The 25,514-nt window shown below is 44.6% G+C and overlaps 1 protein-coding gene across 2 annotated transcripts in view; it reads right to left on the bottom strand.

Moving 5' to 3' along the window:
* Window positions 1-221: 221 nt before the first annotated feature.
* PUS10 (pseudouridine synthase 10) overlaps window positions 222-25,514 on the bottom strand; it is a 114,203-nt gene continuing 88,910 nt past the window's right edge. For both annotated transcript variants that reach the window (XM_088477557.1, XM_088477558.1), the window contains exons 12-18: window positions 23,565-23,621; window positions 23,407-23,483; window positions 18,340-18,392; window positions 17,803-17,920; window positions 14,753-14,895; window positions 3,519-3,618; window positions 222-562 (exon numbers count right to left, since the gene is read on the bottom strand). In XM_088477557.1, the coding sequence (XP_088333683.1) occupies window positions 524-562; window positions 3,519-3,618; window positions 14,753-14,895; window positions 17,803-17,920; window positions 18,340-18,392; window positions 23,407-23,483; window positions 23,565-23,621 (587 nt within the window). In that variant the 3' untranslated portion in view covers window positions 222-523. The remainder of the gene's footprint in view (window positions 563-3,518; window positions 3,619-14,752; window positions 14,896-17,802; window positions 17,921-18,339; window positions 18,393-23,406; window positions 23,484-23,564; window positions 23,622-25,514) is intronic.

Raw genomic sequence — 25,514 nt, 5'->3', positions numbered from 1 at the left:
CCGTAAGACACTTTGAACAAAGAACATTCTGTAGCTTTGTAAGCTGGGTGGGGTTTACGCTGCTCAAAAGTCATACAATGCCATAGCTGCAGCTGAAATACATATCTGTCCCTGACGTTGCCGATCATCATAAGACATTAAACAATTTAAAAAACCATCTTAGAATATAAATGGTGAAGTAAAAAATATTACATTGTATATAAAATCACAAAAAAACCATATTAAGTTTATTGCCTAAACAAATGTAACTTACAGCCATACCTGATATTTGGAGATACAAAGTCTTATCAAATAGTATAACACGTATGCCTATGCATTTTCATCTATGGTAGAGAATAAATAAAAAGAAAGTTCCTTGTTCACAACTATCTCCTCCAGATACACTGTTTTGTGTATTGCACACACATACATTTTGCAATACAATGGGATATAAAACGACATTAAAAATAAAAAAAACAGTAGATCAACATGATCCAAGTAATTCTGTGCTGTTCATGGTCCAATATATACTCAGGGCAAAATATCAGTCACTTAAAGCCGGGGGCCAGTCCACATCCACAGACTGAATATAGAAAGAAAAAAGAAAAATAGAAGTCAATAATCATTTTCAAAAACATGGCTGCATTATGTGTACAGCAGTAACACTTGTAGAATTGTATAACTTAATACAGGGTGTAACATTAAGGTACTATATATGACTTCCTAACTATTGTGCTGTATGTATACATATATATATATATATATATACACATACGAATACAGGATTGAGCAGCACTCGGCAGACTGTTAATTAGAAGCAGTAAAAGTCCTTTATTCTGACGACGTTTCGGGGTTAATCCCCCGTCTTCAGGGACAGACAATACAGTATTTTGGGTATTAATACCCCGGGAGGGCACCACAGCAAGATTACAAGTATCCTGGAGTGCTGGCATCTCTTTTCATACATATATATATATATATATAAAATATTTGTCACAAACAAGACCCGAAGTCCTTTCAGACTTGTTAATAACCAGCAAGACACTTAAGAGTTTAGGAGAACAGAAGGCTCCTCAGCATTGGAAATAAATGTATGGTATGAGGTGCAGTAAGTCCTCACGGAACTGTGTAGAACAGAAGGGTTGGCTGGAGCACTGTGCCCAAATATTATGGAATGATTCAGGGGCAGGGCCGCAACTAGGGGGGGGGGGGGGGTGCTAAGGGTGCATGTGCACCGGATCTGAGGGGGTGACGAGATGAAAGTCTCTCCAGACAAGGAAGCAGTGCAGTGTGCGCAGGACACAGACAGAGCGGCATGACGACCACTGCCGTGACCAGGATGATGAGCGCGCTGAGGGCTGTTGGTGGCTCTGCCTCAGCAGTGAGCGGGTGATGTGGGGCCTCGAACGCACCGGCAGCAGCAGCATATCTAGAGTCTCTGCAGCCCCCGCAGTGGCTTGGGGGCGGCGCCGAATGAGGGCTGCGCCGGCCTCACTGAAGTGGAGAGTGCAGCACTATTGACTGCGCTGCCGCCGGAGCGACTGTCAGGCGGACCGCGGGGTGATACAGGGCTGGATAGCGGCTGCTCCCCTCCTGGCTGTGTGATCTGTTCAGCGAGAGCTTAGCTGCCATCAGGTGAGGACTGCGAGTGGCCTGCAGGGACAGGCAGGTGGAGCTGGGCTCAGTGACAAGTCAGTGGGCTGCAGAGCTGGCACATGAAGGGAAAGAGAGGCAGCTGGTAGAGAAAGATACGGGGTGGTAGGGATAAGACAGGAGAAGGGGGAGCGAGATGGCAAGAGGGCAGAAAAGAGGAGGGGAGAAAAAACTTCTGGGCACAAGCTAATGACCACTGCCTTGGCAAGTGAAAGGTCCTCAAAACTAGTATAGTAATATTTGCTAAATAAGGTGCTTATAAGGTAGAAAACAATATGCTAAATATATAACATTAGGCTGGTCGGTGTTCCCTATAGTTTTGTCCTACACAATATGATTAGCGTTCACCTTTGTAAATTGCAATAAGTCATTCCATTCTCAATTTTTCATGCAACCACATGCATATCATACTGCTTAAAACTGTAGCTTCCTCAAACTTTACATTTTCATGGTGGTTTCTTATATCTCTGGTCGATATCATATCATGTGCGAGTGTGCATTAAAACTTGCTCCCGAAGACATTTTAAACATCATCACCTGAGAGGGAGGGGAGGGGGTGGGCAGGCTCCAAATTACTGTCTTGCCCCGTGTGACAAAAGTCCTAGTTTCGGCCCTGCAGGTTGTAAGGAGTCCTTATGATTTAGCAATGTCTGAGTGTGATGATCCCAGAGATGCAGAGGACACAGAGAAGACTTTTACATATGAGACTTTCAGGGTCTAAAGCTTGGTTTTCTTTTATAAACTGTATTGGATTGTCAAAGGACAGAATATGAAGGGGAGACTGGTAGCACAGATATATGTGACAGCTGGTAAATACAAAGTTCAGTATGAATGATACCAAACTTTGTTCCTAGACCTATAACTAACAGGAGTATGCTTTGGTATCCTTAGGGTCGTTTGAATCCTGCAGCTGCGCTCACTGTAACCCTGAACAATTTCATAGTGGAAAACAAGGAATGGGTTGGGGGAGGGGAAAGGTCAGTGGGATGTAAGCATAAAATGTAGATGGAGGGAATTATGGGACAGGAAAGCAAGTAGTCATTAATGTAGTGTTACTTCTGCCATCCAGCCAATGGTGTCATCAAGCTTCTGTGTTTAGTTGTTGATTTATTAGCAACTTGGAGTGGGTGCGAAAATATTATCTAAGAGGGTTTGTCAGGTATTTAGTGATTACATCAATGCGCTGTCATTGTGGCCCATAATTCACTGATTGTAGACCAATACCAGCACATATGGTGCAGAGTGCACTCCTGTGTGCAAGCTCTCCAACATAAATGGGTGGGTTGTCAGCGTGCAGTCACTCTAGAAAACCATGTACAGCAAGAGGAGAATCTACAGGCATTTCATTCATCCTGACACACCTGGAGCTTATAGCTGTGTTTTTCCTGTTATGGGACCATTAATCTGGGACTAAGCACTCCCCAATGTCCTGCTCCAACCTTAATTCTTGTATTCTATGCCATATAAAGCAAATATTCTGTATAGGTAGAAATCAGCCCCAGCCTTCTAAAGTCATTCTTGTCTGATATATAGTTGTTAATGGGGTTAATGGGGGTCTAGACTCTTTAAAAATATATATTAGTTGGTTACACCTTAAACAATGTCCATGTAATAATTTCAAGAGCAGACTAAATCGATAATTAAATGGCTATAGACTTCAAGTGACCTTTTCTCGTGCTGTATGAAGGAAGTATAATAACAGATGCATGTTCCCTGTGCTTGCTTAGTCTTCTGGATCCCTAATTTCAGGATGTCCTACTGGAGGAGAAATGCACCTGGCCATTTCCCTAACGAAATGGGGAGGACGGGCGTGATTTGCATAAGTACTGACAAGCCCCCACCACCCCATGCACTTTAGAAACCTATTAGCGGCAAAGAGCACTAACCTCCACATCCAGCTCTAGAATGTCCGCAGTGGTTTTCAATATTGATCCGATATTTGGTACTGTCCTCCCAAAGTCACCATGAGCAAATTCTTTTATATAACTTTACATTTGTTAAGGAAATACATTTAGACAAATGGAATCTACAACTGGATTCAATATTGCAGAGGCAATTAAATATATACAACGCAACAAGAACTTCTAAGCCTGTATCTATAAAGGTGGAAACAACATTCACTAGCTGCTTATTGGCTAGTCACAGCAACAAAATGAATGCAGTGCTATGAGACCTAACCTAGTGGTGTATTACTATTGTTTACATCCGTGCATTTAACCCTGAAGTGCGTATCATTACCCCAAATGTGTCACAAGCCTGAGAGCACTGGTTACTTGTCGTCATTTCTTTTCATGTAAAAAAGAAATACAAGAAAAACAGTTTTCTTGTTAGTAGAGATTTTCTCACCAATGGATTTTACATATACATGATTCTTACAGGACAGACGTAGAAATGAGCAGTTTGGTTTGGGTGAAGGAACTTCCGGCCAAGTTTGGATCTCAGGATGAGGCAAAACGTCATGTTTCACGGATGTCTGATATATTTTCAGTATGTAGTTATTATAGAGTTAAATAATACAATACATTTCAAAAAATGATAATAAACAAATAAAATAGACTATGTAGAGTCGCTGCATCAGCTTCAACAGGATTATGCCTAATCCTGAATAGACCTGAAATATGTAAAAATCAAAGAGCCGTTCAATGCAAACTACATGTATTATTTAAGTGAGCAGAATGGGCTGTATCAAAAAAACAATTAATAACCAAAAACTACACTATAACAGTAACACTAATAAGAACAAACATGAAATAACATATAGACAAAATTGCATGGTTGAGGTGTTCTGATGATTGTCTAATGGACAATTAGACTAATCACTCCATCCTAACAGATTTCATAGTGGGGAGTGTAGTCCATAAACGCACAAAACCAAATACAAGTTACAGTGGGAGTCAGATCTGTATCTGAGATCAGCAATCAATAAACACTTTGCCGCAGGTGGTTAAACGTCACACTGTAACGAAATAGGATACTGAAGGTTTCACAAAGTTGTCAATCAGCAGAAATAAATACTAATTTGTTTCCAGGATTCTGGAGAAGTGACCCTCCTTGCAGAGATAGTATAATCCAGCTCTTAGGAAGGGATCCGATAGCAGTGATTACCGCACATCATTCATGCTGTCCCAGGCTGGTTACAAAATGTAAATTTCTACGTCTTTTTGGTCTGCTGGATGCACTGGATATCCCCAATATGTCTAGGACCGGCGGCTACTGGAATCTTAACAGGTATCTGTTACTAAAGCTGGGTACACACCTTTACAATCAGCGGCTGATCGGGTAAAACTAACCCGATCAGCCGTGCAGTTGTGTCTCCAGTGTGACCCCCGGCAGACATAGCACACTGTGTTCAGGGCTCTATGGGATCGGGTGGTTGGCCGATAAATATTAAACGGCACATGAGATTCGACCACCCGAAGTCGGCTGTTGCAGGAGCGATATAAGCCATTTATCGACTAACACTCCTGCATCAAGACAGCGTACACACCTATACAATCCAACAGTCGTCTCTTAATATTGAAAGAAAGGCCTGACGATTGTATAGGTGTGTGTCCAGGTTAAGGGATTATCTATTGCTGAAAGTTTTTTTTGCACACTGCGAGTGAACAGTACCTTGGAGTCGCATGTATTTTTTTGTAACCACCCTGGGACTGCATGAGTGACGTGCGGTACTCACTTCTATCAGATCTCTTACTAAGGCTGGATATACTGGCCAGCTTAAACGAAAGATCAATCTTTTTAATTAGACAACACTATACAAAATATTGTCTATTAATATCTAAAAATGGCTACTGTCATCACTTTTGTTTGGAGGATTTGGTGGTAATTGGAACTCTTACTAGGTTAGGTAAAATGGAACTAGTCTTTTCCAGTAAGCACCAAGGTGGTATATCTATATCATGACGTTTGTCCTCCCACTCGACAGTCTAAAAACAGGATTTTGGTACTTACCGTTAAATCCATTTCTCCGATTCCACAGGGGACACTGGAGCTTCATGACAGTGGGGTATATACGGTGGGTTGAGTTGAGCCTGGCACTTTAAAAATCTACAAGTGTGAATGGCTCCTCCCCCTCTATGCCCCATCAACCCCAGTTTTAAAGAACTGAGCCCGAGAGGAGACGGAGAACAGACTGAAGAACAGAGAAGGAGAACAGGAAAAGAAACATCCAACATACTGACACACTGCAAGAACACAGCAGGCTGCAGTGATAAACAGTCACACAATAAAAACAGACAAAACTGCAACAGAACTGAAGCAGAACAAGCAACTGAGAACAGGCAAGAAGCACTGGGTGGGCGTCCAGTGTCCCCTGTGGAATCGGAGAAATGGATTTAACGGTAAGTACCAAAATCCTGTTTTCTCCTTCATCCACTAGGGGACACTGGAGCTTCATGACAGTGGGGACGTCCCAAAGCTACCCTCCTGGAGGGGAGAGTGCTGAACGCCCTGCAAGACACTACGACCAAAATTTGAAGCAGAAGCCGCAAAAGTGTAAAATCTGTAGAAACGTACAAAAGTATGAACCGAAGACCACGTCGCTGCCCTACAAAGCTGTGAAGCCGAGACACCTCTACGTGCCGCCCAAGAAGTACCCACAGAGCGCGTAGAATGTGCAGAAATGGATACCGGCGGTGGTCGAGCAGAAGCAACATATGCCTGACGAATAGTCAGACGAATCCACCTGGCCAAAGTTTGTTTAGACGCAGGCCAGCCACGCCGATTAGCATCATAAAGGACGAATAGAGCCTCTGATTTACGTAGCCCCTCAGTACGGGACACATAAATGCGAAGTGCCCGAACCACATCCAAGGAGTGAGAATCCCCAGAAGAGTCCGACAACGCTGGCACTACAATCGGCTGATTCAGATGAAAACCCGAGACCACCTTGGGCAAAAAGGAAGGCCGGGTACGAAGTTCCGCCCGATCTTCGTGAAAAATCAAGTAAGGGGAACGGCAGGACAAGGCTCCAAGTTCAGACACACGTCTGGCCGAAGCCAGGGCCAATAAAAGGATCATCTTCCAAGTCAAATACTTCAATTCCACCTCCTGCAAAGGCTCAAAGGTGGATGACTGAAGAAAAGATAAAACAAGATTCAGGTCCCAAGGAGCCGTGGGTGGCACAAAGGGGGGCTGAATTCTAAGTACCCCTTGAAAAAAGGTCTGAACCTCCGGAATCAGAGCTAGGCGACGCTGGAAAAAAATAGAAAGAGCAGAAATCTGCACTTTAAGCGATCCCAAGCGTAACCCCGCATCGAGGCCTTTTTGAAGAAAAAGAAGAAGACGTGGTAAATGAAAAGAGGAAGTGGAGGATCCACGACCTTCACACCAGGAGATATAAGCCCTCCAAATGCGATGATAATGCGCTGATGTTACCGGTTTTCTAGCCCCAAGCATGGTAGGAATGACCGACCTAGGAACTCCATGGCTTCTTAGGATGGCGGTCTCAATAGCCACGCCGTTAAACGAAGCCGCCGTAAATCCGGGTACACACATGGACCCTGTTGTAGAAGGTCCGATCGTAGCGGAAGAGGCCAAGGTTCGTCTGCCAGAAGGAATAAAAGATCGGAGTACCAAACCCGACGAGGCCAATCCGGAGCCACTAGGATGACGGTGGACGACTCTCGTTTGATCCGCTTGAGAATCCGAGGGAGGAGCGGAAACGGTGGGAACAGGTACACAAGGCTGTACGGCCAAGGGATCAGTAAAGCATCCGCTCCCACCGCTGCCGGATCCATGGTCCTGGAGCAGTAAAGGGGTAGTTGATGATTTATCCGAGATGCCATCAGGTCTATCTGTGGCTTCCCCATCTGCAAACCAGTTGATGAAAGACCTCGGGATGAAGGGACCACTCCCCGGGATGAAGATCCTGACGACTGAGGTAGTCCGCTTCCCAGTTGTCGACCCCCGGAATAAACACTGCGGAAATGACCTCTACGTGTCTTTCTGCCCACAGAAGGATGCGACTGGCTTCTCTCATTGCCATCCGACTGCGGGTTCCCCATTGGCGATTTATGTATGCCACTGCCGTGGCGTTGTCGGATTGTATCCGAACCGGAAGTCCTCGTAACAGAGGAGCAGCCTGTATCAAAGCTCTGTAGACTGCCCGCAGTTCGAGAACATTGATTGGTAAGAGGGACTCCTGCTGCGACCAAAGCCCCTGGAAGTGATTGTCCAGAACCACCGCTCCCCATCTGCGGAGGCTGGCGTCCGTGGTGACCAAGGTCCAATTCCAAAGCGCCGACCCGCTAACAGATGCTCCGTCCGAAGCCACCAGAGCAAGGATATGCGGGTCCAGGGAGACAGACGCACCAGCCGATGCATCTGTAGGTGGGACCCGGACCACTGAGACAGAAGATCCAGTTGAAATATTCTGGAGTGAAATCTGCCGAATTGGATGGCCTCGAAGGAAGCCACCATTTTCCCCAGGAGACGGATGCAAAGATGCACAGATACTTTCCTGGGTCTGAGCACTAGACGAACCAGCTCCTGTATGGCTATGGCCTTGTCCCTTGGCAAGAATATACGAAGCAGAACAGTGTCTAGAATCATTCCTAGGAACTGAAGTCTCTGGGACGGCATCAACTGAGACTTCTGGAAGTTCACAATCCATCCATGTTGAATGAGAATCTGATGTGTAAGGGACACTTGGTGTAAAAGGACTTCTGCCGTCGGAGCCTTGATGAGTAAATCGTCTAGGTACGGAACTATCGTCACCCCCCGAGAGCGCAAGTTAGACACCATGACGGCCATCACTTTGGTGAATACCCTGGGAGCTGACGAGAGACCGAATGGCAGGGCCTGAAACTGGAAATGAGCTTCCCTGATGGCAAATCTGAGGAAAGCCTGGTGAGGAACCCAAATTGGGACATGCAGATAGGCGTCCTTGATATCTATCGACACCAGAAACTCTTCTGCCTCTAGTCCCGCAATGACAGAATGGAGAGATTCCATCTTGAACCTTTGAAATGAAAGATACTGGTTCAAGGATTTCAGATTCAGAATGGGTCTGACTGACCCATCTGGTTTCGGAACCACAAAAAGGTTTGAGTAAAACCCTTGTTGTCTTTGTGCATTGGGAACCGCCACAAGGACCTCGGCCAGCAAAAGTTTCTCGATCGCTTGACACAAAATTAGTTGCTTCAAGGGATCGACGGGCAAACCTGTTGTAAAATAACGCCCAGGAGGAGTGAAAGCGAACTCGATCTTGTACCCTTGAGATACCAGATTTCGAACCCAAGTGTCTGGAGAAGTCCGTCTACAAACCTCCGAGAAACGCTGGAGGCGAGCCCCCACCTTCGGATTTCCGAGATGGGATGGGAGCCCGTCATGCCACAGGCTTGTCTGCTGGCTTGGGATCTGGACGGCGGCCAATATTTGCTTGACGTCCTCTAGCACGGCCTCCTCGCCCCGCTGAAGACGAACCTCGCGATCGTCCCTGAAATCTTGCCGATGCTCGAAAGGAACGAAAGGAAGGTCCCCTAAACGAGCGACGCGGAGGAGGTGCTGATGAAGGTAGAAAAGTACTCTTACCTCCAGTGGCCAGCGAGATCCATTTGTCCAGTTCTGGACCAAATAAAATATCGCCTGTGAAAGGAAGAGCTTCCACTGCTCTTTTTGACTCCGCATCCGCTTGCCAGGCACGAAGCCAAAGTGCCCGGCGAGCAGAGACCGCCGAAGCAGAAATCCTAGCGCCTACCTGGCCGATATCTCTGGAGGCGTGTCCTAAGTATACAGCAGACTCCTGAATATGTTCTGCCAAGGTAATCAGATCTGCCCGCGGAGTGCTGGATCTAAGACCCTCAGTCAATTGTTCCGCCCACTTTTCCACAGCCTTGTTGACCCAAGATCCTACCAAGGCCGGCCGGAGAAGTGCACCTGCGGCCGTATAAATGGATTTCAAAGTGGTTTCTAATCTCCGCTCTGAGGTTTCCTTCAATGTAGTAGCTCCTGGAACAGGTAACGTGGTCTTCTTTGACAACCGAGAAACCGAAGAATCCACAGGTGGCGGGGTCTCCCACCTCTTCCTATTTTCCGCAGGAAATGGGTAAAGAGAGAAAAAGCGCTTAGGAATCTGGAATTTACGGTCCGGATTCTGCCAGGTTGCCGTCATCTGTTCGTCCAACTGGAGAGAAACAGGGAACGTGACGGCCATCTTCTGTGACCTGGCAAATAAGGAGTCTTCTAACGATTCTGGAGCTTCCTGGCCAGAAATCTTAAGAACTTCCCTTACCGCTAGAATGAGTGCGTCAATACCTTGCAATGCCTCAGGTTCTTGTGAGTAAGTCTCTACGTCTGATTCGTCCAGCATCTCCCCTTCCTCCTGAGACGAGTGATCCGCTGCCGAATCCTCATCCGACTGGAGAACCGCCGGAAGAGCCCTCTTTTTAGATGAGCGACTTACCGTAGCTTCAGGAGCTTTAGACGCAGAACCCATCGCTTGAGCAAGGCTATTCACCGAGCGGACTAAATTCTGAGCCCACGCTGGTTCTGCTAGAAAAGAAGGGTGAGATGTGCCAGGTAGATCTCTGGCAGACTCCCGTTCCCTACGGGAAGCGGCTAATTCAGAAGAAAGGTCCGCCATGACCCCGGCCAAACTATTTATGAAGGAGGGAGTGACAGACTGCGTGTTAGCACTGTCTGCTTCACACGTCTCGCACAGGGAAGACCCTTCGGAGCGAGCATGGGTAAATTTCTTCCTGCACTTAGTGCAGGCAAACAGCTTTTGTGATGCAGTTTTTTCTGCCCTGGATGTCATCATGTACTCACAGACAAGCACCACATACAATTCAGGAATGCAGAAGAAGTATAGGGAGAAGCAGAATTACAATAATAATGCTACTCAAGTATGGGAGCAGACAGAGCAATAAGGGAGGAGCAGAATTTCAATAATAATGCTACTCAAATTGCAGGCAGAGCAGTATAGGAGGAGCAGAATTTCAAGAATAATGCAACTCAGTAACAGGGGCAGACAGGCATATAAGGGAGGAGCAGTCAATAGGACCAGAAAGCAGTTAAAACCACCCTCTGTATTTACAGACCCCCTGTAGAAGCTGTCCACTGCTCTCAGTTTTCTCCTCTCCCCCTCCGCTCAGTGCCTTCAGTCTCTCTGAGGCGCCACTCCCGTTCAGAGCGCGCCAAACTAGCCCAGGCAGTGAAGGAGGAAGAGGAGGGACCCATAAGCTCCTCCTCCTAATGGCCGCCGCTTTGTATGCGCGCGGCATACACTTATACAGTGGGGACGTTCTCACCTCTGTGTCCCCGCACTGACAGCGGGGGCCAGCGGCACGACCGCCGCCAGTGATAACGGTGCCGGTGCCTTTTACACAAGCACCGGCACGCAGAGGTAGGAATGCTGCTCCGAGCCTACCTAACAGCCAGCGCCGGTGTTCTATCACAACACCAGCGTGGCACTGACAGCCGCGCGCTGTTACCAGACCCAGACGTTATTTTCACCTCTCCTGCTAGTCAGGAGAGGTGTGCTACTCACCGGGCTGCTGCGGCCAGAGCGCTGGGCAGTGAGGGGAGAGCGGGGACCCGGACACAAGCCAGTGGTAGCTGTGGCGGGCCCCGCTGAGTCTGATGACTCCTAACTGCCTAAAGCAGCCTCCCCTCCATAGGGTGACCGGACACAGGCTGCAGTAGCCGTGTGGTCCCCTCTCTGGCGGCTCCCACGATGCAGGCAGACTGTCACAGCTAACAGTCTGCCTGTCCTCTTGCTGATGACTCTTTGATTCTTTTACATTTATATAAAAATTAATATAAGGGCTGGAGACAGCCCCTGTGCACCGGCTCTACTCGGGCACATTCTAAAAACTGGGGTTGATGGGGCATAGAGGGGGAGGAGCCAGTCACACTTGTAGATTTTTAAAGTGCCAGGCTCAACTCAACCCACCGTATATACCCCACTGTCATGAAGCTCCAGTGTCCCCTAGTGGATGAAGGAGAAATGAAGAAAATAGAAAGGCGAAAATCTGCACATCCGAGCTGCTTGTGTGAGGAGGAATTTCTACATTTAACCAAAGAATAAAACTGGTTGGTTGAGATTCCATCCGCTGTAGTGAGCTGGTGCAATGGCCACTGATAATTCAGGTAGTTTTATCAAATACTGGAATGTCAATTGTAGTTAACTATGTAATTCCATTCTCTCACCCTTTTAGTCTTCATTTTCCACCTTCTCTCACTTGTCACCATTATATATGGCTTATTCCAAGGAACTGACATTATTGCCAGCAAAACGGTCACTAAAATGAAAAAATTGGTCTGGTCATGGTGGGGCAACACAACACACTCCAGGATATCAAAGGGGTGGGGGGGGGGGGGTCAAAGACGACCTGATCAGTCCATGAGCACTGCGGGGGCTTACATAGGTGGTGGTGGGCACTTATTAAAAGTCCCTAATAGTTGCTGCCACTGAGATATGGGAGAGTGTGGGTCTTGATGACATCATCACAGGGCAGTGTTACATCATTAAGCTCCACTGCCTCTAGGCAAAACACTACAAGAATTGTCAAGAGCCATGAAATGGTGAATATTAAAAGTGTTCCTACCCCCATCCAGGCACCCTCTTTCAAATGATGTGGCCCCATAGTGGTTATTGTCTGGGGATCATCTGTGATAAAAGTCAGTATTAGCCTACACTGCTGTAATGAAATTAGAACCAGCAGATGGGCTGAGGGCACAACGTGCTAGAACTCTCCCATCCTGGTACCTGCACAGGGGGAAGTCCCCTCTTTCAGGCACTACGTCTCCTTAGTAGTTAATCATCAGCCAATCACACCCTATACTGCAGAAAGCATTAAAAGTCGTGGGGTTCTAATGCGAGATGGCCTCCATTCTGGCATAAACATACACAGGGGTTCCCTCCTTTGATGCAGTAGATTGTATACATTTTTAAATGAAATTACTTGTTGGGCTACCATATAATTACACGGAATCAGTATGATTTACCACTGGCCGCATGTGCCTAAACCTAGCCCCACCTTCCCCGCAGCCTAAAACACAGTCTCCCGGGGGGTGAACTTGGGGATGTCCCAAAGCAGTACCTTCAAGAGTCGGGACCCTCCTGGGCAGAGAGGAGAATCCGCCGCCCGAAGGAAGCATCCTGAGAGGCAAAGGTATCAAAAGCATAATACCGCAAAAAATTCTGGACAGAAGACCACGTGGCCGCCTTAGAAAGCTGAACAGCTGAGGCGGCACGGCGAGCTGCCCACGAAGGACCCACAGATAGAGTAGAATGAGCAGTAACAACAGAGGGCGGCACTGGAAGGCCCTCATTAGTGTAAACCTCAGAGATCGTCATGCAAAGCTATCTAGCCAAAGTTTGTTTACTGGCTGGCCAACCCTTCTTGTGGAAACCATAAAGGACAAACAAGGAGTCTGACTTCCAAAGGGAACTTGTACAGTCCACATAAATCCTGAGGGCACACACCACATCCAAAGAGGCCTCACCTGCTGAGAGGTCAGGGGAATTAAAGGCCGGCACAATAATTTCCTCATTAATGTGGAAACTAGAGACCACCTTAGGAAGGAAACCAGGGCGAGTCTGAAGCGCCGTCCTGTCCTGGTGAAAAAACAGAAATGGGGAACGACAAGAGAGAGCCCCTAAATCTGACACTCTTCTGGCGAGAGAGAGAGACAGAGAGAGAGAGAGATTTGTGCATCAGAGCTGATAAATTCTTATGCCGTGTTTGAATACTGACATTGAATATTTACTATTAATGTTACCTATTATGATTTAAGCAGATATTGTACCTTTATTTGTGACATATTCAGGAGGAATAAGTGTGTAATTTAATGTATGATACCTACATATTGTAAATCATTATGTACGATGGTGGTTCAATAAGTAAGGTAACAAGACCTCCAGTGTGTGTAATGTTCTCTATTTCATTATAATTTCCCACCAGGCCAGATCAGGTAGACCACTGCTTCCGCTCACGGCAATTAGACTGCGCCTCATATCAGTCATACTGTCCCAACATCAGTAGTAAGATGGCCCGGGCTGGCGGAAACATGGTCAAACATTGAGGTGCGTAGTGTGATCAGATTTCTGCATCTAAAGGGCACATCAGCAGCTGAAATTCATCAGCAACTTGTCGAGATGTACTGTGATAATGTCATGTCACAGAAACAGGTTTGTGTTTGGTGCACTGCCTATGATAATGGCAGGGTAGACATTCAAGATGAGCAGCGATCCGGCCGGCCAAGCACGTCCATCACAGATGACAATTTTTGCCACATTGAAGACTGATTCAGGAGGACAGACGTATTCCAATTAGTGATATTGCTGACGAACTGAACAACTCAGTGGGTACTGTGCACATCATCATTAATGGGCAACTGGGGTACAGGAAAAAGTGTCCACGCTGGGTACCGAAGCAACTCAAAGAAGTTCACAAAACCAATAGGAAGGGATTTTCTCTCGTACGAGTGATACGGTACCATGAGGAGGGAGAGCAGTTCCTGCAGTGTATTGTTTCAGGAGATGAAACATGGGTGTATCATGTAACACCGGAAATGAAGCAAGCATCCATACCATGGAAACACACATCGCCCCCCACCATTGGGAAGTAGCATACCATTCTCCCTACAGCCCTGACCTGTAGGCACCACTTTGGACCATTGAAGAAGCACCTGGGTGGAAGGCGATTCGCAACAGATGGTGAAGTTCAGCAAGTTGTCATGTCCTGGCTTCAGGTAGTTGATACTGATTTCTTCTATGCCCGGATAGATGCCTTGGTGTACCGTTAGAACAAATGTTTTGAAAAGAATGGGGACTATGTGGAAAAATAACCTGTACCAAGGCTATACTATTGATTATACGTATGAGTTGAATATATTTACCCAATGAGAGGTCTTGTGACCTTATTTATTGAACCACCTCTGTATATTACATTAAAAAAAAAAAAAAAAAAACAGCATAAAATATGGCCATGGAACTCCTCGGTGAGCCTGTTTAAATAATATGTTTATATATGGGTTAATCATTTCTCTATTTACTGTAAATCATGATTTAGTTTATTCCACTATTAATCAAATATTTGTCAACAAATAATAAAATATGTTATTTAACTTGCTATGATAATGCAATAATTGTGTGGCAGATAAGAAAGGATACGTCCCAGCTTGTGTCTTTAAATACAGATGAAAATGGTGTTGGTCTACAAGCTCTGTTTTCATGGTGTGAATGGCTCGAACTCTTGAAGCCAAAGGTCGGCGATGAAGGACACGGAGAGGAGTTTTCTGTATGATCTTCAGCTCCTGTTAGAAACAATCAATCAGTTATAGGAATATGCTGAACAAGAATGGTGCCATCACCACCAGTGGAAGCAATACAATAAACATTTGCTGGACCAGTCAACAAAACGGTTTGTGCTTTGGGATGAACTAAAAATGTATAAAAGGGTTTGAGTTCCCAAAGGCGGCCCTCAAGGCTCCCCAACAGTTCAGGTTTTAGAGATATCCATGGTTGAGCACAGGTGACTTAATTAGTATCTCAGTCAATTTGATTTAACCACCTGTGCTCAACCATGGATATCTCTAAAACCTGAACTGTTGGGATGCCTTGATGACCGCATTTGGGAACCTCTGGGTTAGCGTATCAGTGTTGATGGTAACAGTGACCTTCTATATATAAAGGGAAGGGAGGTGGAGGAAAGGAGTTGGAGAGCAAAAAGAACCGGTTATACACATTATTGGAAAAACAAATAATTTATCATGACAAACTTTTTTAATAGAGGGATTAGGTCAATAAAAACGCATGACCCCCTTAACAAAATTGACACATATAAGTAAAATCACGCTGCTCTACAATAAATAATCAGCATGAATAGTCCTAACTTTTTGAACTTTAAAAAGAGTGTGGCCTATCACAATGGTGCGTAATTGCTTCAACAAAACAGGGGACTTGCTGGAAAATTAAGAACATGTTTGGATGGATAATGGGCAATGTGTGATGCACCAGGTGGGGATGATTGTCTCAATTTTGAGCATAATACGCTTAATTAGGCAACATCTTTGTGTGAAGTCACACTTGAACAGTTTGCAAACTGTTCAGCCACATATGAGAGGACAATATGCTTATTACTATTATTATTATTGGGCAGAGCTCTAATAAACCCCCAGTTATATGATCACCTCCCTCCGCTCATGCCGAGAGGACGAGCTACAGCGGCTTGTGTAGTATATATAAATTTTATGTTCTGCACAGTGTGTATATGTTTAAAGATGTTTTTTTAAATGACGATTTCAACAATTAAATTGGACTGTAATTGAATATGTTGTTCAACGACTTGACAGCACCTTTGATTTTCATGACCAAGACTTGTTTAGGGTGATGTTTGTTTGCTTTCACTGTTTACATGTCAGCAGCATGGAGAGCAGGGTTTACTGACAAAATGACTATACCCAATGGGGCGGATGACGAGTTGAGCCTACACCCGTTTGTTAAGTGGGAATACAGACTGAGCAAGCACATTTGATTACATCCACACTTATGGCCAAAGAGGGGAACTGTAACGGGGCATTTTCCCATAGACAAAGTGCAGTGTGGTCATGATCCCGTAACGCGGCTATACAGTGTTGGACTTAAGTGAAATTACACCCGTTTGGAGAAGAAGCTTCTGCACCTATTATAAGGTAAGAGCATCTGCACACTGATGCTAATGACTACCAGCTAACCACGGGTACACACAAGGCAGGACAAGTCACCATATCAGCGAATAGACACATTGGCCCTCATTCAGAGCCGTACGCTCTGAGCAGAGCGCACGCTCTGAATGAGGGCCGCCCTCCATGAAAATGGAGCGTCCTCCTGGACGCTCGTATAGCTGTGGGTCACCACCCACAGCCTATACGAGCGTGCATTTTGATGGCCGCGATGGTCGTGACCATCGCGACCATCGAAACTGCGAGCCGGAGCCTGCGGTTGAGGTTTTCAACCGCAAGCTCCGGAGTGATTTTGGCTCTATCAGAGCCAAAATCACTCCCACTGACATCACTAGTGATGTCAGTGGGCCGGCTTCTGACGGGAGGCGTTCTCGTGGGAACGCCCCCGTCAGGGAGGCACGCCCCCGGCACGACCACCAAAGGGGGCGTGCTGTCAGTCAACATCGACAGCACGCCCCCTTTGATCAGACACAACGAGCGAAGGACTTTCCTTCGCTCGTCGCGTCTGGCGCATGCGCACGACGGAGCTCCCTCCGTCGTGCGCATGCTCAGTGCATAACATCGACCCACTTGCGAGCGGACAGCCGCTCGCGAGTGGGTCTGAATCAGGCCCATTGCTCCATACAGGCATTTGACATATAGCCACATACTGTATGCCCGAATTACTTCCACCTCTGCTAAGTGTTAAAGTGAAGTACAAATGAAAAGCTGAACTTGTCCTGGAAATAAGATACATTTACACTAAGGGGATGATTTTAATTTGCATGCTGCAGTGACCGATGTTATGTCTTTTGACGCAGTCGCGCCTGCTACTTTATGCTAATGCATCTAGTATGAGCCCATCCACTGGTGTACAAGCGTGTGTCTGACTGTGCAAGGACTGAGACGCCCACTTTGTTTTTAGTTTAGACACTGTAATACCCCTTGGTGCGTCTTTACTATCAAAACTTGCACCATCAGAGCATGGCCTCCAATGTGGGCAATTAGACGTCCGAGTTTACAACCAGTTCAGCGACACTCCCATAACACACCCATAAGATAGGACCATTTATGTGCATGTGAATAGCCACCTCCCAATGACAGCCCAGGAAATCCAGCACAATTCCAATACTTGTCTGATACCGTTCATCTCATTCGCAACTGCGCCTCTGTGCACACACACCATGGGACGCGTGCCCTGTACAAGTATTTAGGGATTATCGTGCATGCGCATATTGATCAGCTCTCTGAACATCAGCATTGCCTGTTCTATATGTGCAATAAGTCTCCAGAACATCAGCATTGCGTACCCTATATGTGCAATAAGTCTCCAGAACATCAGCATTGCGTGCCCTATATGTGCAATAAGTCTGTTTGGCCTTGCTAGTTCGAAAATGTCACCAATCCACTGGCACAGAAAAGGTTAAATATGAATTTTTGAATCATGGTTCTCCTTCAATAAATGGCCAACATCTAAATGCAAGCCTTCATGTTAACCTGGCCAGAAAACAATCAGCTAACCTTCATGTTATCTAGAACCTCTAGGCCTTCTTCTGAGATGGGTTTCTCTGTCCATATAAGAGCGCAGTAACACTTTGTCTTCTCCTCCTCTCCTTCCTTCATGTGTGCCACTGCCTCCCTTAAACAGATAAGAATTATTTTCTTTAACCACTTTGATATAGGAAAGAGATGAGAAATCTGAGCACTTAGACAAGTGGTTAAACACTTTGAAGCTGTGCACATAAGGCACTTGTCCCCCACCTTTCTGTGGGGTGCTCAGCTGCATGAGGAATGCAGTATACACACTTTGGAAAGGGGATCATTGATCCCTATAGAGAAGTACACAAAGGGAATGCTGGACAGATAATGATAACGACTTGCTGTATGGCCTTGTGGCCAGTCAGGAAGCACCACTGCTTCTTCCCCACAGAAATCGACAATTCCTGTTCCAATCCCCGTGTGTATGCTGCAAACCATATACACCTGGGTGCATCCCAGCAGGGGTGGAACATGAGCGCAGGACATGTGGATGTCTTCTCCATCAGATAAAACACTCACCTGGTGACAATCTGCAAGTCCCGGACTTTGATTTTGTCGGAGCTGTTTATCTTCTGCAATATTATTAAAACAAAATGTAATACGGTGCCATAAAGAGCTGTACAGTGCAATAAATGGACAAGTTGCTTATTACTATCCCAAACAATTCTGCACATATAAAATAAACAAAATATAAAAAAATTATTTTTTTACTTCATATTCAACACAAGTTAACTTTTCCTTTTTATGACACATCGTGCTTTTGTTTAATATAGCTCAATGGGAAAAATACACTTATTCTAGATAATATTCTCAGAAAAAAATTTAAATAAAAAGTTACTGCAAGAAAAACTGAAAACATAAAAAATAATTATTTCCACCCATGGTTACTTCCACACAATGAGGGATTATTTATAAAAATGGGAGAAGCAGTGACAGCTCCAGTCTCCAGGATAACATAACAAGTTGCAGTATATTATGCAATCTAGTAACATGGTCAAATGCATAACATATAACAAAAATTGCTGCACTGGAGACAGAGGATGGGTATGGGATGCCGGCGGTCAGAATGCCGATGCCGGCATCCCAACAGGGTTAGAATGCCGACACTTGCCGGTCAGTATCCTCCCCGGTGCCTGACCCTAACCTCCCCGCATCCTAAACCTAACCCTCCCCCCTTAGTGCTTAACCCTATCCCTCCCCCCACCCCACTACTTACCTTTGGGATTCCGGCGCCGTCATTCTAAGCGCCTGAATCCCCGCGGCCGAGATATTGTGCGCATCCCAGAGGCAGTGAATGGGAGACTTAATAAAGAAGTTTGCTAGGATCAACAAACTTATTAAAAATATATTGTTTGATAACTTTTAAAGACAATTGCTGAGAATCCCGACAAAAATAAAAAGCTAAAAAATAGTAATATAAAATACATCTTAAAAAATACTGTATCATTTGATGACTTTGATTACATTTATAATGCCGGTAGGTTGATTATTTTCATAAACAAGCATAAACAATGTGTCTTCTACAGATATAAACCACATGCTGCTTGGAAAAAAATGTTTTGTTGTTTAAAACTGATAAATATATACACACTAATGTGTTAACATAACATGGTAATGTGAGTCTGTGCATACCAGTGCTTGGTCACTAAGCTCCCCCCATAGTAATAAAGGCGGCATCCCTTATTTTGATGGTTTCTAACGTATTGAGAAAAAGTTATATATACATGCACTAATGACGGTTAATGTGTCAACTGTCATATGCTTTCACATAGTGCCAAGGTGCAAAAAAAAAAAGGATTAATGAAAAATTACATTGCAAATATTGTTAATGGAATTTTGTATTTTAAATATAGTTCAACAAATTGCCATACCAATGTATTTCTGATTATACCTTAAAGACTATTGTTATTGCCTTTAATGATATGAAGGTACACACTCGAGGCTTAGAATGAAAGAGGAAGAAAGCCAAAATAAAAACAAAAAGGAAGACAGGAAAATCCATCCCAATTATGCATGTGATACAATGTTATGTATGATTAAAACAATATAAACAAGAAAGCACCATAGTAAATAACAAAAGGCAGGCAAACAGCTTTCACTTTTCCTTTGTTGACAAAAATGAAATGATTATACTAAAATAGAAAAAATATTGAACTAATCTGAGAGTGCATTTAAAAAAAATATATATATATATGAAATTAATGCAATTAAAAAAAGTGAGACACTGGAAGAACTAGCAAATAAGGAAAAAATATATTTAGCCTTTCTGTTTCCTGTCACTTCCAGGTGGCCTCCATACCACCAACTACACAATTATACTCTATGGTTAGGTACATTAGGCCAGGCATGTAGCCAGAACTTTGTGGGCCCCATAGCACATTTTGAAAGAACCCCCTCCCTAATGCTTTTAGAGAGAAAACTTTCTCAGCAGAAATTCTTCATTTTATGCCCCATATTAGTGCCCTAGCTAAGTTTATTCCCCATAGTAGTAACCTAGTTAATGTTATGCTACATAGTAGTGCCAGATTTCATTGTATGCCCCATAATGGTGCCCTAGTTCATTGTATGCCCCATAGTAGTGCTATAGTTCACAATATGCCACATTGTAGTGCTGTCAGTACACATTACGCCACAAAGTGCCCCCAATTCACATTATTCTATAGTGTCTCTAGTGCATATTATGTCACATTGAAGTGTCCTCAATTTATAATGCCATAGTGTATTGCCTCCAGTTCATATAATGCCACATTGTAGTGGCCCCAGCTCATTTTATGTCACATTATAGTGCCCCCATTTTCTATTACACCAGACTATAGTACCCACAGATCATACAGTGCCCCCAATTTATATTATGCCAATTCACAGTGCCCCTAGTTCATATGACACATTACAGTGTCCCTTGTTCATATTATACCATACTACTGTATAGTGCTTCCAGTTTATATTGTGCCACATTACAATGCCCTAGTTCACAGTATGTAACATTAGAGTGCCCTCCAGTTCATATTATACCCCATTACAGTGCCCAGTTCAGATAATACCACCTTAGAGGCCCCCATTACCATTATAGCTTCCACTGCACACATCATTCACTGAAACTGGAAGGTCATCCCATGTAGGCCTGCACCAGGTCACACCCAATTGCTTAGCAGACAATTTTGGGAACTTGGTAGACAACTATATGACTTGTTACTGTGGCCCCCTAAGCCTCTGGGTCCCATAGCAATGGCACCCCCTGCACCCACTATCGCTACACCCATGCATAGGGCCTGATGCAGAGATGTACATAAACCCGATGATTCCGCACATCTCCTATGTTTTTAGATTTGCGCGTGGGCAGATCTGTTCCTGCGACATCAGTCGCAGTGCCCCAAAGCCGCAGCATGATTTATATGCTGCTGATGTTTCGGGGGCGACGACACTGAGTGTGCCAGAAAACCAGAGCATCGGCCCCGTTTTCGAAGTGTGCCGAAGCCAGTGGCTGCGTCCTTGGATACAGCTTAACTGGCCCTAGGAGAGTGATATATCCGGACATTCTGAGAAATCTACAGATGCAGCATCGGCGTCAGCGTGCGTCTTTTTACTTGTGATGCCTCCTGTGGCTTTTTGCACATTGTAGCACAGCCGCTGCATGCAAAGTCGCAGCGACTGTGCGATACTGTCCATCTCTGAATCAGGCACATTTGTAGACTGTCCTCTCACCATATGCTTACTTGATTGCTGACCTTTTGTTGTGTGAGTAGAGTGTTGGGGGTGGGTAGAATCAGTGTGGACACCTGGCTGTAGCCATACTTATTAGTTACTATTAGACTTCAACAGCAAGATTAGATTCTAAGGGCTCCATTTATCAAGAAAGCATAAACCCTTAGCGCTCTCTAAAGGGGTTAGGACTTCCTTTCTAGATTTAACAAACAGCGATAATCTAAGATTTGTCATAGCATCGCTCTGGCATCTTAGCGAAGCCTTTCAGGCACTGCCGGGTCTCCGTGTTATGCACATGTGCAGAGGGATCGTCGCACATGCGCATTTCACAAAGACCCCGTCGCTGCCAGCAGCTTAGCGGAGGACCTCTCAGATGAGGAGGACTTCGCTGGACCTCGCCAGAGGGGTAAGTATTGAAAATACCAGTGGATTTTTCATTTGTATCACACAGTGATAATAAATGAAAAACTCCGCTGGTGTTTACCTTCATTCATAAATGGGGGCCTTAGTGCTTTGTTCAAAGTGCTATTAGAATTATTAAATTGAAGCCGGAGTTATTCGGGAGGAGAAAATAGATCAATCAGCTATCTCTACTCCTAAAGATTTTCATTTAACACCCTGTTTCCAACAAGCCCCTGGATTGTGCCTGCTCCTCAATCCCCAATACTGCCCGCATCCCTCCTGATCCATTCCTGGCTGATCTCACCGTGCGAGCTGCTGACCCCCCTCCAACTGGGCTATACTCTACGACGCAGCAAGATGACCCCTCAAATGGACCTTGGGTTGATGTCCCCAAATCACAAGGCTTGGTGCAATTTTGCTCTATTCTTTGTCTTTTCCTTTTAAAGTTTAGATTAACCTTTCCATAGATGTTATATTGCGGTCACCCATTTCTACCTTTTATATATTTTTCCCACCTGAATGTTATACTTCTACAAGTTGCTCATCCTGCCAGATGTAACCTACGCAATGTGCCCAAGATGGCTGCCTCAGATGATGCTGCCATGGGCAGGATGAGCAACTTGTCGATCTATTCATGAAGTACATATCCCACCACACGTTTCAGTGACCCGTATTTGTTTTTTGTATGGTATCTCACACATTGTAACCTTCCTAGTGCGCCAAAGATGGCTGCCTCACCTGGTACGCCTGTGAGTGGGATGAGAAATAATTGGATCTGCTGGCAATGTAAAGTCCTTGCTCTTAGATTTAGTTTGCTCTAACTTCCCCATTTTGTGTTTTCTCTATAAAGCATTACCTATTCCATCCATGGTAAGCTATGTAGCACTCCCAAAATGGCTGCCTCGCCTGGTACCCTTGTGTTGGATATATAGCCCATAAAAGTTATTACCCAAAATGACTCCACCAATCCTGCATTATTTACATCATACCCATTATATTGACTGTTTTCGGTTTACTTTCTGCTTTCTGTAATTCTAAACCCTTGTGCTTTGTTTCTGATGTTGTAGTATTATAGTGTCAGTGGAAGACCAAAACAGTCTGTCAACCCAAGACTCAACGTAAAAACCCGGCCTATGAGGTACGGTGCTACAGTTGGTTGTCCTTGGTCATATGGTGAATTTAAATGGAAGTTTACTATTAAATGCATTTGCTTTAATTTTGTATCTACTGTCTACATTTTAAGAGCTGGAGTAATAATTATTATAATGAATATAAATTTAGGAAATGTAGAGTAGCTATGGTGTTTCCTTCAGGCAGCACTTCGAGCCTGCACAAACAGAATGCCATCTCTTGGATTAATGACAGTAAAAGTGGTCTATTTAGTGACTATAGCCACATGGCTCAGACACCAGTTCCTTACAAACTAGGATGGGCTGGAAAAAAGGTAAGTAATGAAATATAACATGAAAACAAGAGACTCACCTGCTGCAGATCCTTCATGTTTTGTGCTGTGAACTGAACTTTGTGAGGATTTACAAGTTCAATTGCAAACGGTCTGCCTAAGGGAACATGAGAGTACAGCTGATTAATCATTCTATGTAATGAAAACTCCTGTCACGATGTACAAGTAATTATCGCACCTTTCCCCAGGGTCCTGACATCCACATCTTCTCTTCCAGATGATGAGAAATTGAAACCTTAAAAATATAAAAACAAAAACTTTGGCCTCAATCACTGAGTTAGAAAAATACAAAACACCACAAAATCCCAACATGTGTGTTTTAAATGAAAACCAATAACACTGCCATCAGCTGGACAACTACAGTGGGTGCAGCGCCGTATCTGGACGGCAGTGAGCCCTGTGCAGCACTGCCGCCCCTCTCGCTCCCCCCTCCTCCCCTGAGCGCTTACCTTTCCCTCTAGGGAGTGGAGGGCGGGCGGGAACCTTCGCCAGCATTCTTGGTGCGCCGTGCACCACTGCAGGAGGCCTCTTCCTGCAGACCTTCTGAGCCGGGAAGTGTGTGGCCGGTGATCTTGGAGGATTCCGCCCCGTGTGGAGGCACCGGCCGCACCACCTTACCTACAGCCCTGAGTGGGTGCAGTGAGGGGGGCCAAGTAACCACTTTACTTAGAAGCCACTCCATCTCGAACCTACCAAAACTTGGGGCACCCATCCTGCCATAAAATTAGAAAAGTGGATGCCTACATTGAGCATTAAAAGAAGTCTTTTCAGAGGATAGCGTGTCTTAGGAGGATATTGTGGCATGGGAACTGGTGAAGCACTGCTCCATCCCTGGCTGCTAACAATACTATTTGCTTTTCTATGGTTCTTGCCATGATATTATTTTATCCATACCATCTAAAATATAGGCATGAAACGCATTGTATAGCCAGGAAGAGAAATGGATATCTGTGACATAGAAGCGGAGTGATGTCACCATTGGCCATTTGCCGCCAGGTGCACTACCCTGACTGAATGCTATCATCAGCAAACACAACAACTATCCGTGGGATCTGGTCAAAATACTGACAGTCGGGATACCGAACCTTAGAATACCGGCTCTGGAATTTTTTTTCGTTTGTAAAACACACATAAGCGCACGTTTTTACACACACAAAAAAAACAGAATATTGTGTATGATTGTACAGTTATTTCAGCAAAATAAAAGCTGCCAATTTTGCTTGTTTTAGTCCTTAAAAATACATTTTTACTGTGCTATCTTAATAAAGTAGTTATTTTTATAGTTGTTCTCTTTTCTTCAGACAGGGACATAATAGTATTGCGGTTTTAAATTCTAAAGGAAAAACACAGACTATAGACTCCCAGAATTAAATTTTTGCTTCAGAAGTGCTCATCTCCAATCTTCATACAGTTTCTATGACAGCTGGAACACTGCAGCGTTTTTTGATACTCACAGCTTATAATGGGGTACTAAAAATACATTAAGACCATATATGCTTGTGTGTATTTTCAATTGGAGAGTGTGTTTTAGGCAATTGTCCAAACCGCGACAGCCAGTAGTTTAAAAACTGCTTCAGAGATTAAGTGCGGATGGGTCATCATCTTCGTTTTTCTAATTTAAAATGTTTCAGTCTGCAACAAATAAACGTACTTTTAATGTGGAGTGAAAAGAGGTTGTGTGACACCGCTCTAAAGAATTCTACCAAGAGCTAGGGGTATATTTACTAAAGTGCAGGGTTCTAGATGTGGAGATGTTGCCCATAGCAACCAATCAGGTATATAATAGATATAATAGAATATGAATAAAAACAAGATCGCAGTGAATTAGCAAATAATACATTAATCTCTTCTCAAGTTTGGTCAAATTTCTACAATGTACTGAACAATTTTGAAGTATACTTCCCAATACTGTTTGACTCAGCAACTTATAGATTGGTAATGGGGTGAACAGCTGCATTACATGGAGCTACAAACATTCTGGTTCAAACTGGGAAACACTGTTTTTTGTCCTGTCAATCAACATGAGCTGGAGAGAAGAACCATTAGGGGTTGTTTGAGAATAACTCAAGTATTGAAGTTTGGCCAGTTTACTAAAATTAACTCAAACTGCCCAATGGCATTGTATATT

This window comes from Taudactylus pleione, unplaced genomic scaffold (assembly GCF_031769625.1).
Source record: "Taudactylus pleione unplaced genomic scaffold, aTauple2 ptg000201l, whole genome shotgun sequence".
Taxonomy (NCBI): domain Eukaryota; kingdom Metazoa; phylum Chordata; class Amphibia; order Anura; family Myobatrachidae; genus Taudactylus; species Taudactylus pleione.
Note: the sequence above shows the minus strand (reverse complement) of the source record. Positions and strands in the feature narration are given on the sequence as shown.